Source organism: Bos taurus, chromosome 22, assembly GCF_002263795.3.
Source record: "Bos taurus isolate L1 Dominette 01449 registration number 42190680 breed Hereford chromosome 22, ARS-UCD2.0, whole genome shotgun sequence".
In the NCBI taxonomy this organism is placed as follows: domain Eukaryota; kingdom Metazoa; phylum Chordata; class Mammalia; order Artiodactyla; family Bovidae; genus Bos; species Bos taurus.
This window is the reverse complement of record NC_037349.1, coordinates 17,770,409-17,787,599: the sequence shown is the minus strand read 5'-3', so window position 1 is coordinate 17,787,599 and position 17,191 is coordinate 17,770,409. Positions and strand designations below refer to the sequence as shown.

Genomic DNA, 17,191 nt, shown 5'->3' with positions numbered 1-17,191 from the left:
AGTAGTTTTTAGCATATTTTCAAAATGTATACATCACTAATTCCAGAAAATCTTCACTACCCCTCAAAAAAGCCTGTAACTTAACAGTCCCTCCCCACTCACCCCAGTTCCTGGCCCCTGGTAACCACAATTCTGGTATTTGTCTCCACAGATTTGCCTACTCTTGACATTTCATAGAAATGGAATCACGCAGTATGTGACTTTTCTCAAGGTTTCTTTCACTTAGTATGTTTTCCAGGTTCATCCGTGTTGGAGCATATGCCAGTACTTCGTTTTATTTTATAGTTGAATCATGTGCCATTGTATAGGTATACCACATTTATTTACCCAGTGATCAGCTGATAGACATTTGGGTTATTTCCACTTTTGCCTCTTATAAATCACAGTGCGAGAAACACTTACATACAAGTTTTCATGTGTGTGCAGGCTTTCATTTCTCTTGAGTAAAAACCAGGAGTAGCATTTCTGGCTCATCCGGTAATTCTATGTTTAACTTTTTGAGGAACTGCCAAACTATTTTCCAAAGTGGCTGCTCCATGTTACCTTCCCACAAGTGATGGAGGAGAGGTCCAGTTTCGCTCCCACCTGTCATTGCCTATCTCTCTGATTAGAGCCATCTTGGTGGGTGTGTACTGCTATTTCATGGTGGTTTTGATTTGCATTTCCTTCATGAATAAGGATACTGAGAGTCTTTTCATGTGCTTACGAGCCACTTACATCTTTTCTTTGTAGAAGATACAAAAATATGTCTACTCATTTGTTGATCAAATATGTTGCTCGTATTTTAAACTGTGTTATTTGGCATTTTACTGATAAAAAGTAAGAGTTCTTGATATATTCTAGACACGAGATTTTGGCTTCCAAGCATCTTCTTCCATTCTGGTTGTTTTGTCACTTTCTTGATAGTGCCCTCTGAAGCATAAGAGTTTTGTGCCCCATTGATGAGGTCCAATTTATCTATTCTTCCTTAGGCTTATGTTTTGGGTGTCGTATCTAAGAACCCATGGCCTAGTCCAAGGCCACAAAGAGTCATCCCTGCTTACTTCTAAGATATAGTTTAAGCTCTTACATTTAGGTTGATGCACTTTCAGTTAATTTTGTACGTAGTGTGAGGTAGGGATCCAACTGCATTCTTTTGCATGTGGATATCCAGCTATCCTGGCACCATTTTCCAAAAAGACTACCATTCCTATTGAATTCTCTTGCCACATTTGTCAAAAATCTATTGGCCATAAACACAAGGCCATTCCATTCCACTGGTTTATATGCCTCTTCTTTTGTCTATGCCACACTCTTTTGATTACTGTAGCCTTATAATAAGTTTTGAACCGGAAGTGTGAATGCACCAACTTTGTCCGTCTTTTTCAGTGTTTATCTGGCTATTCTGGGTCCTGACATTTCCATGTGAATTTCAGGATCAGCTTATCAATTTGTACAAAAAAACTAGCTAGGATTTTGATAGGGATTACACTGAATCTATATATAAAGTTGAAGAGTATTGTTAACAATATTTAAGTCTCTGATCCATAAACATAGGATGTCATCCCATTCACTTAAGCCTTCAACGTCTTTCAAATATACTTTGTAGTTTTCAGGATATGTCTTGCACTTCTTTCATTACATTTATTCCTATTCCCTCTGATACTATTATAAACAGAATTATTTCTGAATTTTATTTTCACATTGTTCATTGCCAGGGTAAAGAGGAACAACTGATTTTTATATTGACTTTGTATTCCACAACCCTGATTCACGCATTAGTTCTACTGGGTTTGTGTATGTGCATGTGTGCATGAATTCCTTAGAATTTTCTATATACAAAATTGCATCATCTGTAAGGAATTTTACTTCTTTTACACATTTGGATGTCTTTTATTTCCTTTTTCTTTCCCAAATGCTTCTTAAGTATTAGCATACCAAACACTTTTAACCCAAGTTTTACTTGGCTGCCTGTGCCAGACAGTCTCCGAAGAGAATCCCCTGTTCTGGGGCCACCTTCAGACAAGTTGGTGCTCAAGGATGCTAGCACCAGTCTATTCAAAGGCAAAAGCGCTTTGAGGCCAGGAGGCTATTAGTACTACCACCAGCAAGGTCCTAGTCCTCACCCCAAGCTCAGAACGCTAGGCTTCTGTACCCAATGGTCACCAATCTTATACTTACTACCTCTCTCAAGATCCCAGAATACAGTAAGTCCTCTACACATGAACCTTCTAGTTGCAAACTTTCAAAGAGGCATGGCAGCCCCTGTATTCCAGGTGTACTTTTCAAGGTACTCTACTATAAAACTGAAAATGCTTTACTTTCTGCGTTTATGTATGTATTACTTGTGTGAAAAGTATTACAAACCTATTACAGTGTAGTAATATACTAGTTCAGTACAGTACTCTATACAGCACTATACTATATAGTAAACTAGTACAGTACCATATAGCTGACTGTGTTAGCTGGGTACCCAGGCTAACTTTGTTGGACTTACTAACAAACTGGACTTACAAACGTGCTTTCAGAACAGAACCCATTCTTATGTAGGGGACTTACTGTTAAAGGAAGGCAGCAGTGGGGTCAGGGCAGGAGAAGTACCCGTGGGAGCCCACGGAAGATCCGGGGCTTGGTTTGATGGTGGAGTCACCCTACCATCTTTCCCCATGGGGGTTGCTTCCCCACCCAACTCCAGCTGCCCAAGGTGCAGAGGGGTACAAACTGAAAGGTACCTTATACACACATATACACAGCCACCAAGAACCAGAGTGTCACTGTCGCACAATCGAAGCCAAGGAGGGCAGTCCTGGCCCTATCAGTCACAGCGTGGATGGCTGCGAGCATCTTCTCTGGCTGGAGCTGTACTGGCTCAGGACAAAGGTAGACGAGTTGCTCTTTTTGCTGACGCTTGTCTCCCCAGGCCGGCTGCCTTTCAGGCGGCGGAATGAGCAGCAGAGGAAGCGCTGCACAAGTTCTTGGAAGAGGTGGCCCGTGAAGAGCATGTAGATCCAGGGGTTGCAGCAGCTGTTGAGGCTGGCCAGGAGCATGGCGATGATGAAAGGTGAGGCTGGAGGCGGAAGGGGAAGAAAGGAGAACACGGCATCACTCTCGTGGCATGAAGCCTCACCTCCTGAGAAGAGGGACCAGGTGCTGTGTCACAAGGCGGAGGACGGCAGAGACCAAGCCTGCCTTCCTCCCACATCAGTGCTCTGAGCACATGCACAGCCCAGCCCTGGAACGTTCCTTGTCCTTTCTCCCATCCGAAGCTTCCCTACCACGTGCTTCCATCTGCATGGCCACCTGTTCATTCCTTACTGACCTCGCAAGTCAACTGCCTCCCACTCAAGAGTATCCAAGCACACAGAGGTAGAAGCTACCAGACCTAGCATGTAGCCCTGCCAGCCATAAATACTTTAACTCCCCAAGAAACTGCTGTTTTCTCATCTCTGAATGATGATAATGAGAGTCCCCAAATCTCACAGGAGCACAGCAAGGGCAGAAGAGCACCTAATACTACAGATGGCCAATGCACGGCAGCTGCGATCGTGACCACGTGCCAGGGGGCCGTCTGGGCTCATCTAAGTCCATGCTGTTCTGAATGAGTGCCCCAGCAGGGGAGGAGAAGGCTCTAGACTTATTCCAGCTGACTTACGAAGATGCTTTTAGCCCAGGAATATCTGATCTTGCATGCAGATCTCAGAGGTAAGGTCTTCTGCTTTGCTCACACACAGCCAGGACACTGCAGCTGGAAAGAGTGCTGTAAAATCACCCCCTCCACTTTCTGCTCACCTGCATTCTACCTTCAAGTCCCAGGGCCACTCCACTCTCCTGGCGGTGGTCTTCTACACTGAAATCCTCACTGTGTCAACCATCTCCTTTCAAAACATAGCCACCCAGTGGGTTGCTGCAATCGGCCACTGACTGAAAAGGTGACTGAGAGAGGCGCTGCCCCACTGGAGTCCAGCAGGCTGGCAGCGGATGCTGTAGTGGCCACTCGGGGTCCCGTGTTAGGACCGGGCACTCAGCCCAGAGCTGCCAGAGAATAGCAAGCAAGCACACAGCAGAGTTTCTCTGGGGGCACTGCCTTCAGCCAGGGGGTAACACCCTGTACCAGGCAGCCCATATCCAGTGCCTGCTTCAAGGCAGGGCCCCCAGGCTGGCTCCTGTGTCTGCATCCCAGCTGCTCTGAAGGGTCAGCCCAGCTCCCAGGTTCCTGTGACTCTGGCCTCAGTTATGCTAGAGCAGAGTGATGGGGAAGTCAGTTTGGACAAAAGGAGGGTGTGGAAATCAGAATCTAGAGATTCATCCAAGAGAGTGGTCAGCAGCCAGCATCTCCTTGGGGGTCAGGCCCATGGGGAGCCCCTTACAGAGGACCCAGATGCAAACCCAAGGGGTGTGAACCCCCTTCCTACCTATTCATTCTCTGAGCCACATCTACTGTCTGAACCTTAACAGCCTTATCTTGAAATGGAGGTGACACCCACTAGGACTTTGAGAAAATTGGGGGAAAAAAAAAATTGTGTGAAAGGGCATTGTGAATGGCAACGTGTTTATTCAAGTTATTATATTATTATTTACAGATATGAAATGTGATCAACTGCAGATTTTTTTTATCACTCTTGAGTTCAATTTAAGAAACTGTTCTTTGCCCTTTTTTCCATGACTTAAAAAAAAAAAAAAAAACTCAAAACCCAGAGCCCTGAGATTGGATTACATGACCCCAAAGGAACTCCAGATGGTCTGCTGTGGAAAACTTTACTCTGCCATAAGAAACCCAGCAGGGAAGGGGGCTGCAGCCATGGGTGAGAAAGGGATTTCAGGGTCTCCACCAGGCGAGCTGGCTCTCATCCATGTCTTCTATCCACCTCAGCAAAAGGAACACCTGTCCCTCAAGGTCCAAGCCCTGAGGGCTTGCAAACCACTCTCTTTGGTCCTGGAGAGAAGAGGGGCTGAGTGGGAGGCATGAACCAGGGATCGGGCCTCACACCTGCCTGGCCTGAGCTCAGGGCATTTCTCAGGAAAGGGAGGGAGGGGTGGAGGAAGATATCAGATGCCCATGCATCCTCCCCTGCTGTGTCTACTCAGTGCCAGCCACCCAAGCAACCCTGGGGACCTGCCCTCAAGGGATTTACAAATCCAGGTGAGAAGGAGAGAAGCCAGACAGGCCTTCTAGTCAGTGGGGAGTGGCAGCATTGGCAGACAGGTGATGAGCGCAAGGCAGGGCACTCGGGGTAATCTTCAAGTGGGGGCTCCTACATGCCAAGCAGAGAACTGAGCAGAAAGGGCCATGTGCCAACTGCAAACATTCCCTGCTGGGCATTTACCGCCCCCAGGAGACAGACACCATGCTGAACTTCCACCCAGAACCATGACTCATGAGGAGGTGGGTGGCCGAGGGCCATGCAAGGACAGGGTGTCCCAGTGGTCCACCCACCCACCAGCCTGGCTTTACTCAAGCCGCATGAAGTCCCCTATGCGGATTTCCCGGTACTGCCCCCGCCTGTCACCATCACTGTCACCCTGGGCCCAAATTAGCCCGGAACAGCTGACGGGCAGCTGGCCATGGCCTCTCCTCTCCGGCTGCGCTGTTCCTGAGGCAACGAACACATGTCACTTACAACTCAAAGACCTATGGCTCAGTTGAATCTGATCAAGCTCATCAACCTTCCTAAGAGGCTCTCACTCCAGAAACCACTCATCAGTTCAAGGCCTCCCCTCCCCAACCCTTCCCCAACCCATGGCTCCCAAATCAGGCACCTCTCATAAGGACTAAATCCCTTATCCCTACAGGAGCTATAGGAGAATTTGGGAGTTGTGGTGTACAGAGGCTTTTTTAAAAATGATTTCTGGATGTACATGTACAGAAAGATTGAATATGAGTATGTTTTCCAAGGCTCTTTGAAAAGAGCACCATTTTACAACATTGGAATTGTAAAAGTCACAGGTGTGTGATCTTACCATGCATAAGGTCAGGAAAAAGAGCTAAACTTGTGGGCTACACAGCTTTAAATAGTCTTCCGTGATGCCATTGCTCAAATCTGGGGACATGTGGGGCCTACCAGGAAGGACCTGAGAAATAACCATGTTCTAGAAGCAGAAGAGGTGAGGTTTCCTGCAAACGGAGAGCCTTTCCTTACCCTTTAGAGAATGACAGGACCCTGCCACCAACTTGGGCCACTCATGCAAAGGCAAGCCACACATTTTGGGAACAGAGATAACACATTAAAGCTTTTTAAAGCCTCATTACTTAATGTCCAGTCAAGGGCCCTGCACAGGCATCACCTAGGAGCTTGTTAAAAATGCAGTCTCACAGGCCCCACCCAGATGTGCTGAATCACAATCTGCACTTTAACAAGTTCTCCCACATGATTCTGTGTACAAAATGAAATCTGAGAAGTATTCCAATGATCTCATCAGGCAATGTGTGTATGTTTCTTTGCATAACCAGCTCCTACTCATCCTTCAAAACCCTTTTCAAATGTTGATTCCTCTCTGATCCTGATTTTTTTCCAGGGAGCTAGAATCAATGAATCCTGGGGGCACTCACGGTACTTCTGACAAGTGAATACAACTCTTACAGCATCGTCCCTTCATATTGTAACTATTTCTGCTTATAATCTGTGGTTGAGGACTTTGTGACATCTGTGGCTCTGTCCTTGGCCACTAGCAGAGGCTGGAAAATGGGAAATGTCCAATAAGGGACTAAGTTGAAGTGAAGCATGAAATTAGCAGACAGGAGGTCCTGATAAACCAGTCACCACCACCAGTATGTTGGAAAAGCAAAAAGACAATTTCTCAGCTTGATGATGGGAGATGGGCCCCTAACAAGATAACTGAACGCAAATTCAATTCCCCCTGGAAAAAGTGAGTTCGCACGCAAATATTAAGGTCAGGTGGGGATAAAGAGAAAGAAATAGAATGAATAAGTGTGACCATTACAGTGTGAGGCGTGGACTGTGGAGGGCAGAGGCCCCTGGTACTGAAGCATCTGGAAAGGGGGGGAGGTACCAGTGTTCCAGCAGAGCACGGAGGGAGGTGCCCTCCGTGGCACCTGAGGCTGCCCCTCAGTGGCCTGGAATCAGAATCACAGGAAGACCACCTGGTTACACCGCTCTGCCACCCACTCATCCGAAACGGTCCCCTTGGGCTTCCAAAACTCAGAGCTAAAATCTCCCCACCTTGCATCATACTGCTTCCTCTGGGGAAACCTTAATTTCCCTTGACCTCTTAACACTCTTGTTCCCAGCATTACTGGACTTGCCACCACTCGATGAAAATTGTAGTCCCTCTGTGAAAATGCATTCCTGAGCTCAACAATCCACACTCCCTCAGCTGTATGGACGGATTCCATGACCTGACACATCTTGAGATCTTCCTCTTCGTAAAGCACTGGCAGCGCACTTACTGCATGCCAGGCTGTATGCCACCAGCACCTTCTACCCTCCCCTCCCCACAACCTAAAGCCTAATCTTAACCCCAGCAAACAGCCCCAGGCAGGTTTAGTCAACCATCCAGGGTGACTGCTGCTCATTTTACAGATGGGGAAACACTTACAACCAGGCCTCCTATGGATTTCAACCTTTCCCCTGGCAAAACACCCTGGCAGATTTTTGATTACCCCAAGTGGTGGGGGGCGCACTTCCTCACTGAGTAGCCAATTCTATGGCCAGAGGTCTGCATAGAGTCTTATTTATCTTCAGTTCAACTCTACACACTCATCCCTGCCCCATCTTATGCACCTTCCTCCTCCCATAACCCACATGTTTGTTCAACTAGCACTGGTTGCACTCCAGGGGATGGCCAGCCTTGTGCTAGGCAATGGGCACACGTCAGAGAACAGGACAGGTGGCATCCCCCCTGTGACAAGGTTCACAGTCCACCTCTCTGGCTTTTAACAAGCTTCTCCACACACCAACCCTTCTGGACACACTACATACTGTCCAGCAGACTCTGCCAACACCCCACCCCCTCCTATTTCCTCTGACGAATAAATGTCTATTTCCTCTGACTGCCGAGATTCTCAAAGCCAATCCCAAGAATGAAAACAAAACTTTAAACAACCAGAATGGGGGAAAGGCGGAATGACATTGATCGTGTGGTCCCCAGGTGCTATGGGTCACACCATGTCATCCTCATTATGACAGAGGAGGAAGCTGAGGCTCAGAAAGGGGAAATCATCAGCTCAAGGACACAAGAGAAAGTGGAAGGGTGGGCTCCAAACACAGGCCAACACCGGCTCCAACACCTGCTGTTAGCCTGCACCGAGACCTGGGGGACCTACAGGCCTGCCTGCTGTCTTGACCAACTGGATACATCCATCTGTCTTCATCTCCCCCCAGAGAAGCAGCTCAGGGTCAGAGTCCCTGTTACCAGCAGCCAAGCAAGTTCCACAGAGTTCAAGGGGAAAGGTTGTTGCCAAATCTTTTGGCTGCGCAATTTGATCTTGACGGTTCCATCCGGGGCTTGTCCAAACCTGCTAGGGCTGTCTGGTCCAAGCCCTCCTTCTGCAGACTTACTAGACTCACCAAAGCAGGGTCCCAATAGCATGTGGCTACTGGGGCGGGGACGCTCATTAAATTATCACAACCCTCCTCTTGCTTTTTTCTCCTCTATTTTCTGCTCTGAACAATGAAAATACTGAAATCGAGAGTTTTCCTCTTTGCTTTGGCTCTTATGAAAAGGAAGCCTTTTGCACAGCCCCCTCCCCCCAACACACAAAGAAGCTTTATTATTGCTATTATTATACTTTTATCCTTTTCCCCCCTTTCTTCCCATTTTCCCCTATCTATTTTATCATGCCTGGGACCTGAATCTTGAGCCCCCTCCCCAAATTATTTTTGGAACAAGGCGAGCTCTAAACCAATAAAGGCAGAGCTTGGTGTGAGTGAAGGTGTAGGCGGGGAGAGATGGAAAAGGAGCAGCTGGGTTTACAGGGACCGGCAGGGGGAGCGAGACCTAAGGAAAGAGTTCTGTGGGGGCCACAAGGCCAGCTGACAAGCCACATGTGATTTCTCCAGCTGCTCAGTTAGTCCCTGATCTGTGAGCAAAGCAAAGTTAGAGAGCTGAATGATGATTTCAGCTTCCACGGGTTGGCTGCCGTGTTGGAGACTGGTGGAAGTAGTACTGATTCTATCCAGAAATGGGATAAGTTTGCTTTCTCACGGACAGAACAGCTGAAAGAAAGCCTCCCAGTCTTTCCTTACAAGCAATTGAGCCGCCGGCATTCCAGTGCATTGAGATTACCTTGCAACCAAAAGGTGTTAAGTCGTTCACCACCACAGATCACCCCTCCTGCTGTTTGCAAATGAGCTACCGGAACTGTCTGTGATGAAGGCTGAAGGCGCAAAGCCTCGGCCAGAAGCCAGCGCCCCAGAAGCTCTGCTCCCCTGGATCCCTCCTCATAGCATCCCACCCTACCTTCGCCTCCCGGTTTCACCAGCCACCCTCAGTTCTGACACTGTCTGTCCTCCACTGGAGAGCGCGCGTTTCCCGCCTACCAAAATCAACCGGGCTCCAGAGACAAACGGGGAAGTTTGCGCTCCGTTCGCTCCCTTCCCTGCTTGCCCCCACCCCTCAGCAGAAGCACTGTCTGGGCTCCTGGGTACTGACAGCGCCGCCGCCGCAATACTCACCTCTCCACCTCGCGGCTGGAGAGAGGGCGAGGGGCACAAGTCGCCTCCTCCACTCGGCAAGGGATTCCCAGTCTCCGCCCACTGACAGCGCCCTGCCCCACACCTTCTCAGGCTCGGTTGGAAGAATCCAAGCACCCATCTCCCGCTGCTCTGATTCAAACCAGGTCTCCCGGGTTCACGCTGACTTGAACTTAAAGTGGAAGTTCAAGGGAAGTGAACTTAACGTGGCAGGAGATGGGGCCTGGGTCGGAAAGTCACCTCCCCGCATTGCTCACCAGGTGGAAAAGGCAAGTCATTGGAAGCTCAATTTTCGGGTCCGTAACAGTGAATCAAATACCCCATGTGGCCTAAAGACTGTGGTAGGGATTTTACGTGCATTTTCACATTTCATTCCCCTACTGTTGAAGAGGAGGCTTCCCTGATGGCTCAGTGATAAAGAATCCACCTGCTAATACAGAAGACTCCGGTTGGATCCCTGAGTTGGGAAGATCCCCTAGAAAAGGAAATGGCAACCCACTCCAGTATTCTTCCCTGGGAAATCGCTTGGGCAGAGGAGCCCGGCGGGCTACAATCCATGGGATCGCAAAAGAGTCGGACACTGGTTAGCAACTAAATAACAACTGCAGGGGAAAACTGGCTTATCATCTTTGCTATTTTACAGAAAGGGAAGTCAAGGCTCAGGGAGGTTATGCCCCAAGTCACCTGGCCAGCAGATGATGCGGCCAAGGCTCAGAACAATCCACGAAGCCCGCCAAACCCAGGACAGGGACAGCAGGACCAGGCCACGCCCGCCGCGCTCCCTCCTCCCGGTGCTTCCGCCCGCGCTACCTTCCTTGGGCGCATCGGCATCCCAGACACTCCACATCTGCACGAAAAAGAATGGCGTCCAGCACACGATGAAGGCCAGCACGACGATGAAGGTCATCTTGACCGTGCGGATCTTGGCCTTAGAGATGAGCTTGACGTTGCTGACGCGGGCCAGAATCGCGCGCCCCGCCCAGTCTGCCGCCTCGCCCTCAGCACCCGCGGCAGCCTCTGCCGCCGCCGCCGCCGTCTTGAGCCGTAAATTCTGCCAGATCTTGAAGCTGATAAGGCCATAGCAGGTGGCAAGGACGATGACGGGCACAATGTAGACGGCGAGCGTGATCCACGTGATGTAGGCCTTGGGCCCCCAGGGTTGAATGAAAACGGCCCAGCAGTCGAAGACACCGTCGGCCACCTCGCGCAGCGAGAAGATGTGCACCTGCGGCGCGCTGGCCACCAGGCAGCCGAGCCATGTGACGAGTACCGCCAGGCGGTCGGTGCGGCGGCTCAGCGAGCGCAGCGGCTGGCAGATGGCCAGGCAGCGGTCGAGCGACATGAGCAGCAGCAGGTAGGTGGACGCGAACATGCCCACAACCTGCAGGTACTTGACGAGGCGGCACAGCAGGTCGGGCCCGTAGAAGCGGAACGTGATGTCCCACAGAAGCTGCGGCAGCACCTGGAACACCGCCACTACCAGGTCGGCTATGCTCAGGTGCTTCATGAAGAAGAAGAGGCGCGAGTGCTTGTGGCGCGTGGTGCGCAGCGCTAGCAGCACGCACGCGTTGCCGCTCAGCGCCAGGAACAGGATGAGGCACAGCACGGCCACCTCCACCCGCGCCAGGGCCTCGTTGCGCTGTGGCGGCCCGGCAGTGCGATTGCCCTCGGTTCCCGGCGGCGCCGCGCTCCCGTTGACCGCCTCAGCGCTCCAGTTAGCCGCAAACGCACCCTCCATGACCGTGGCCGCTGCGGTGCGCCCCGGCCTTCGAGTCCTTTAAGGCGCGGCGCGGGGGCGGGGCCCGACTTGCAGTCCCGGCGTGCCTGGAGGCGGGGTGGGGGCTCCTGGGTTCCCCTCCCTGAGACTCCGCGGACCGATCTGCTGGGTCGGACTCTGAAACAAACCCCGAGGGCCGTGAGAAGACCGTGCGTTTCTCCCGACGCGTGTATGCCTCAGCTGTCCCCTTTCCAGGAACTCCAAATCATCTAGGACTAGGGCCACCACCGCCGGCCCTGGGGTTGCTGAGCGGCTGTCCTAGAAATTCCCGTTTGAGAAACTTCTTTTGAGACTTTGGAAATGAGCGGGAATCTACCGGACCCGCAGTTCCTTGAGATAGTCGCTTCCACTGAAGGAGAGGGAGGAACATAACCAGTTTCCTCCCGGACTGGGACTTCTAAGCCAGCCACCTCGCCTAGGGATCCCCCAACTAGTTATTCCCCAGAACCCACAGGACAGCCACCTCTCCTAGTAAACCCCACTCTGATGCTCCCTCTGAAGACACCCCCCCCCGCCCCCAAACAGCCACTTGCCTGGGAAACCCTGCTCAAGACCATCCCCCTCCAACCCCGTTTCTAAAATGCTTAGCCATCCACCCCTGAACTTCCACAACAACCGCTTCTTTGCCTCTATCCTGGAGGCACTCCTGACTCAGTATATCCAGGACGCCTAACCTGTTCTCAGTACCCCTGACACCTCTCAGGGGAAATCCTCCCCAGCCCAGCATCCTCGAAGGTTCGGGAACTCAACAGGCGTCTTGGCCCCCGACAGCCAAGGGATCTCCGTCGAGATCCTGAGCAGGTACTTTACAATCTCTCAGAGTACCGGCGGCGCCTCCGGAACTAGGATCTCAAAGCACTCCAACACCTTTTCTCGGGTCCCAGTGGCTCCACCAGCGCCAAACATCCTGTCCACTCATGCGCTGGATTCAGCTACCTGAACCGAGTCGTAGGGCGAAACTACACTTGGTTCCCTGGGGAAGTTGCACCGCCACGGATGGTTCCAAAGCCGCGTGTGCTCCCGGGGCAGGTTGAAGTGGCTGCTGCCGGCACCCAGTCTGATAGGATGCCAAGGGCTCGGACGCTGTAACCTGGGGTGGAATCACCTCGCCTGCAGCCCTGACTGGTGGCTGGGTAGGGACTAGAAGCGATCAAGGAGCCCTGTCGAGGCTATGCGCGTGGACGGCGTTAGGATGCGGCGCTGCCTGCCAGTGGCCAGCTTTTCTGCAGCGTGTAGCGTAGGCTGTCCCACCTCATAGATCCGCTAGGAGGCGCGGAAGGCCGGTCTTGCCGGTTCCCACGAAGCGGTGTAATCTTGCCCAGCGTTGCCCCAGCGTGGTAACAAACAGGCTTATTTGACTGTGACTTAAAGCAGCAAGAGGGAAGAGGCTCGTAAATAATATGCTTGGTTTCTTCCTTTCTTGATTTAGAAGCTCCTGACTCTCAGGCAAACGGGAGGCTTGGATAGCAGTGTTTCCCTGTTGAATTGACAGTGAGGAAGTTACAAAAGCATTTAACAGATATTCCCCAATCATCAGGTCAATTTCAGGGCTTCTTCCCCTCCTACTGTTCCAGGGAGCTTGATGTAGTGGATTTAGCAGTGGATTCATGCTTTGGAATATTTTTGCTCCTATTTCCATTCAAGAGGAATGAGATACTTTCTGTTCCAATCAGCACTGGGAGAGGTCTTTCTTCACTTAGTTTTAGGGGAAGATCTCAAGGCCCTCCCCCTCAAAAAAATCTATCTTCATTTTAAAATGACTCTGTTTGTCTATGGCCCAAAGCCATTACTGCCTCTTTGCTATGCTTCAGTGTTAAAATCCTAAAAGATGTCAAAGTAATATGAAATTCTAAGATGGTTTTTCTGACTCCTAGCTCTTTTTCTATTCTAAAATCATTAAAAAAAAATAATTTAAATTGGCTGAGAAAAAAATGGCAGAAAGAAAAAAGAGGGTTCAACAGTGGACATGGCTCTTTAAGTATCGTTAAATGCATCTCTTCCTGACATTTCACTTACCCCTTTTAAAATTATGTGGCTAGAATAGTGTTAGTCAAGGATGGGGGCTAACAGTTATAGCCCTGTGCCAAGACATACTAGGGGTGGGCCACTGCTGCTGCTAGATTCTGGGCTTTACCATCTACGACCTGTGTGGCCAAGTCACGGAGCCCCGAGACTCAGTTTCTCTGGGGGCTGACCTCGTGGGGCTGTGAGGAAGTAAGACTTCACTCACGTGAGGAGTGCTCTGCAAACAGTTAAATACATCTGAAGCTGTTTTCTCACATTGACAATCCTCACCCCAGAACTATCCTATGAAAACATGTTCTCATCCAATCAACCTCCATCTTACTTATCTTCCTGGATTGAACTCATTTATCTTTTCAATTAAGACCAACAGAGTATGTGTGTGTGTGTGTGTGAGAGAGAGAGAGAGAGAGAGAGAGACAGAGAGAGAGACAGAGAGAGAGACTGTACCAGACAAGGACCTGAGTTAGGCCCTCTGAATCCGAACTGGTGTGATGAGAATCTGAGATCTTTACCTCTTAGGGGAAGCCCTCCCTGACCACCTCAGCCCACTGAGAATTCCCCATTTTCTGAAGCTCTGATGCTTGACTGCAGATTTCACCTATAATACGAATGTGTCGAGTCTCCCCAGTGCAGTGTAAGTGCCTAGAATATGTCTCGCAGATCATGGTCCTTTGTATAATTACCATTATGTTTCCTGTCATGCATACCTATCAATAGCAATGTGTTGAGAGAATGACACTGGATTACCCAAAAACACCCCTCTGCAAATTAACCACTAGGTTCAGTCTTTTGCTTCCCAGAATAATCTTTCTGAGGAAATCTGGCTAAAAGAGGACTCTTTGTGAGAAAGCATGCTATTCTGATATGTTCGCTATTTTTCCTGAGAGGGAGCGATGGCAGAGATAAAGCATGATGCTTCCAATTCCACAAATGTGTCCACTGACCGTGGCTGTGACAACCCAACCTCCTATTAAGGAACTACTATCAACACCCACATTCTCCACTTGCAGACACCACTGGCCTATGTTAAGGCATGACCAGAGAGAAAAAGCCTTCTAAGGGGGGAGCAGAGCTTGGAATAAAAGCAGGTTGTTCTTCTTTTTTCTTTTTTTAAAGCAAGCTATTCTTAGGCAGAAGAAAAGGTTTATTGAGAATCAGGAGCTTTGGAATGTGTGACTTTTTGAAGAGGCAGGGCCTAGAGGAGGGAAGTCATTTAAACGTGGGGGTTATCTTCACAGCAAGTGAATGAACAAACAAATGGGGTTCTCCTGAGGACTACTGAGGAAGAAACTGAGGTTCAGAGAGGAGGAGGGGCTTGCCCAAGGCCCCATAGCTGGTTAAAGAAGGCCAGCATGGCTGGAGTAAAGCACGAGGCAGATCTAGAGAGGTGGCAGGCACCAGACCCCCAGCCTGGTTGACTTGGGTGTCTTACCTGATGGACAGAGGTGACCAGTGACAGGCAAGGGGCTGGCTAGGGGGCCAGGTACAAAACTGCAAGGGGCTAAGAGAGGTGACTTGAGATAGTCCCCTGGGATCACTGGAGAGTCAGCCTAGATTCATTCAGGGCACACAAAGAAAGCAAAGCTCTTCTCCATCTGCCCTCCCCCGCCCCTCCTCCCGACTCCCTCCACCTCCCACCTCGTTTCTATCAGTCCGTCTCTGGTGGGATGAAACAGCCTAAGGGGGATTCCAGTGACCTAACAGTTTCAAAACAAAACTTGCCCTAAACCTCCACGAATTCCAACAGCCCACTCGCTTTCATTTTTCATTAAAAAAAAAACAAAGGACATTTCTTCCCAGAGGGGGCCCCTACTGAAGTTCACCTCTCCTGCTGGGCTGCTGAATGCATTATGGCCGAGCAGACTCTGCTCTTTCCAGCACAAACATTCACTCAATAAATATCTTCTAAGTACCTACTGTGTGCCCGACAGAGTGACCGAGAATCACAGCACCGAGTCTGGAGTTGAACTCCACTAACCAGCGCTCCTGAGATGGGCAAAAGCCAAGACAAGCAGAAGGACCGGGACCTCAACTGCACCAGGGACGCAGAGTCCTGTATGACCAAGGGCAAGTCCTCATTCCTCCAGGGCCCTGGTTTCTTCTCCTAAAAATGAGGGCGTTGGAAAGTCTCTGAGATCCCTCACAGTTCTATCATTCTCTAAGTCTAGCAAGCAAAACACACACAACGCGGCAGGGAGCACACAGACTGATGACGCATCCTCAGCGTCCCTGAGGCCTGGAGCACTCAGTAGGTACTCGGCAAACACTAGCAGGAGGACCGAGCCTCAGAAGTCACAGTGCATCCCTCTGCCACATTCTGCTCCACGAGGCAGTCATGAAGTCCCCCCAGTGCAGGAGGAGGAGAAACACAGTCTGTCTTTTGCAGGGAACAGTGAAGTGCTGGAGGCACGTCTGACTAAAGGCAGTGTTGTAACTTTGGGGGAAAAATACACAATCCCACTGTGTCAGTGAGTTGCTCAGAAAGCTTCAATGAAAGAAGAGCTGGAATGATGCCTGCTACATGGCGAGTATCTAAGAAACAGGAACTGTGGCCACTACCTACAAGGATGCCCAGTTGTCCAGGGACCACAGATCAGGAACCAATGGCCTGGTGCAGAGAGATGAGCTGGAATTTGTCCTCTAAACCCCAAGCCACAGGGCTCAGAGTACACTTCACTATCCCCTAATCTGAGTGAACCAGGGGCCTAGGACAGGAAAGCCACATTAGTGAGAGTTTCCCTACAAGCCCCCCACATCCAATACACCCCAATATTATTGCCCAAGCTCCCAGATTACGAGCCAAGGGTATTGGTCCTAAAGAAAACACATCTTAAACAAGACAGACTAAGCACATGGCTCAGAAATGAGAACAGAAACGTCTGCAGGCTGCAGAGCCAGTGGAGACACATGCAACTTCCGGAAACAGAGGCTCAGATGTCCTCCAGGCCAGCAAAACAGTCCCTGGCAAGCCAGGTGCTTCCAACCCACTCTGGGGGCCTGCACAGCCCAGCCCTGGGCCAAACTGTTGCTGGGGTCTGTCTTCTCTTAACAGACCTCCCTCAGCTTCACCAGAGAAGACCAGGCCACAGAAATTTCAGCCAAAAGTAGCCACAAATTATCACTGCTCCCAGAACTGGTTTTGCTGTTGTTGTTATTGTTGTTTTTTACCTCATGGAGCATTTCTCTCTACCCGGGGCAGGGGCGGGGGCAATCAGGCACAGAGCGACGAAGAAACAACGGACAACGGAGAGGACACGCAAGGGCCTGCCGAGCCCCTGCAAGCCAGTGTCTACTCGTCCCACGGTTGAGGGCCAGCCCAGCATGGAGAGGCCACAAGGAACTGCAACGAAGATACAAAAGAACCATACATGTGTTAAATGATGGCCCACAAAGGACTCCAGAAATCATATCTTGCCATCTCATTGCTTCTTAGAGAACAAAAGTGTGCTTCAGACTGGGGTCGGGCTGACCCCCATTTCTGCTGCTCTCCTGCAGGGCCAGGCCCCTTTGGCTGCAGCTCTGATCTGTTTGCAGCTTGATGGCTCCAGGCAGTGAGCCCTCCAAGCCCTACCCCTGAGCCCCCTGCTCCAGGAGAGCTGCTTCCGGACTGCCTGCAGCTGGGGGAGGGGGCCCTGAGAGTCCAGTTCCAGCCCCAGGGCAGGGCCAGGCACCTACTTTACAAGGTTGAGTGCAAAGTGACAATGTGGAGCCCCTTGTTCAAATTTGATTAAGAAAGTGACATCAGAGTGTTAAATCAGGA

The 17,191-nt window shown here is 50.4% G+C and overlaps 1 protein-coding gene across 2 annotated transcripts in view; it reads right to left on the bottom strand.

The window, feature by feature from the left end:
• The window catches only part of OXTR (oxytocin receptor), a 56,629-nt gene extending 45,108 nt beyond the window's left edge, over window positions 1-11,521 (bottom strand). The window contains exons 1-2 of one of the 2 annotated variants that reach the window (XR_003031707.2): window positions 10,440-11,378; window positions 2,712-3,046 (exon numbers count right to left, since the gene is read on the bottom strand). Coding sequence is in view for 1 of the 2 variants with exons in the window: in NM_174134.2 (NP_776559.1) it covers window positions 2,799-3,046; window positions 10,440-11,367 (1,176 nt within the window). In the remaining variant the exon portion in view is untranslated. 2 annotated transcript variants of the gene reach the window in all.
• Between the last annotated feature and the right edge of the window lie 5,670 nt (window positions 11,522-17,191).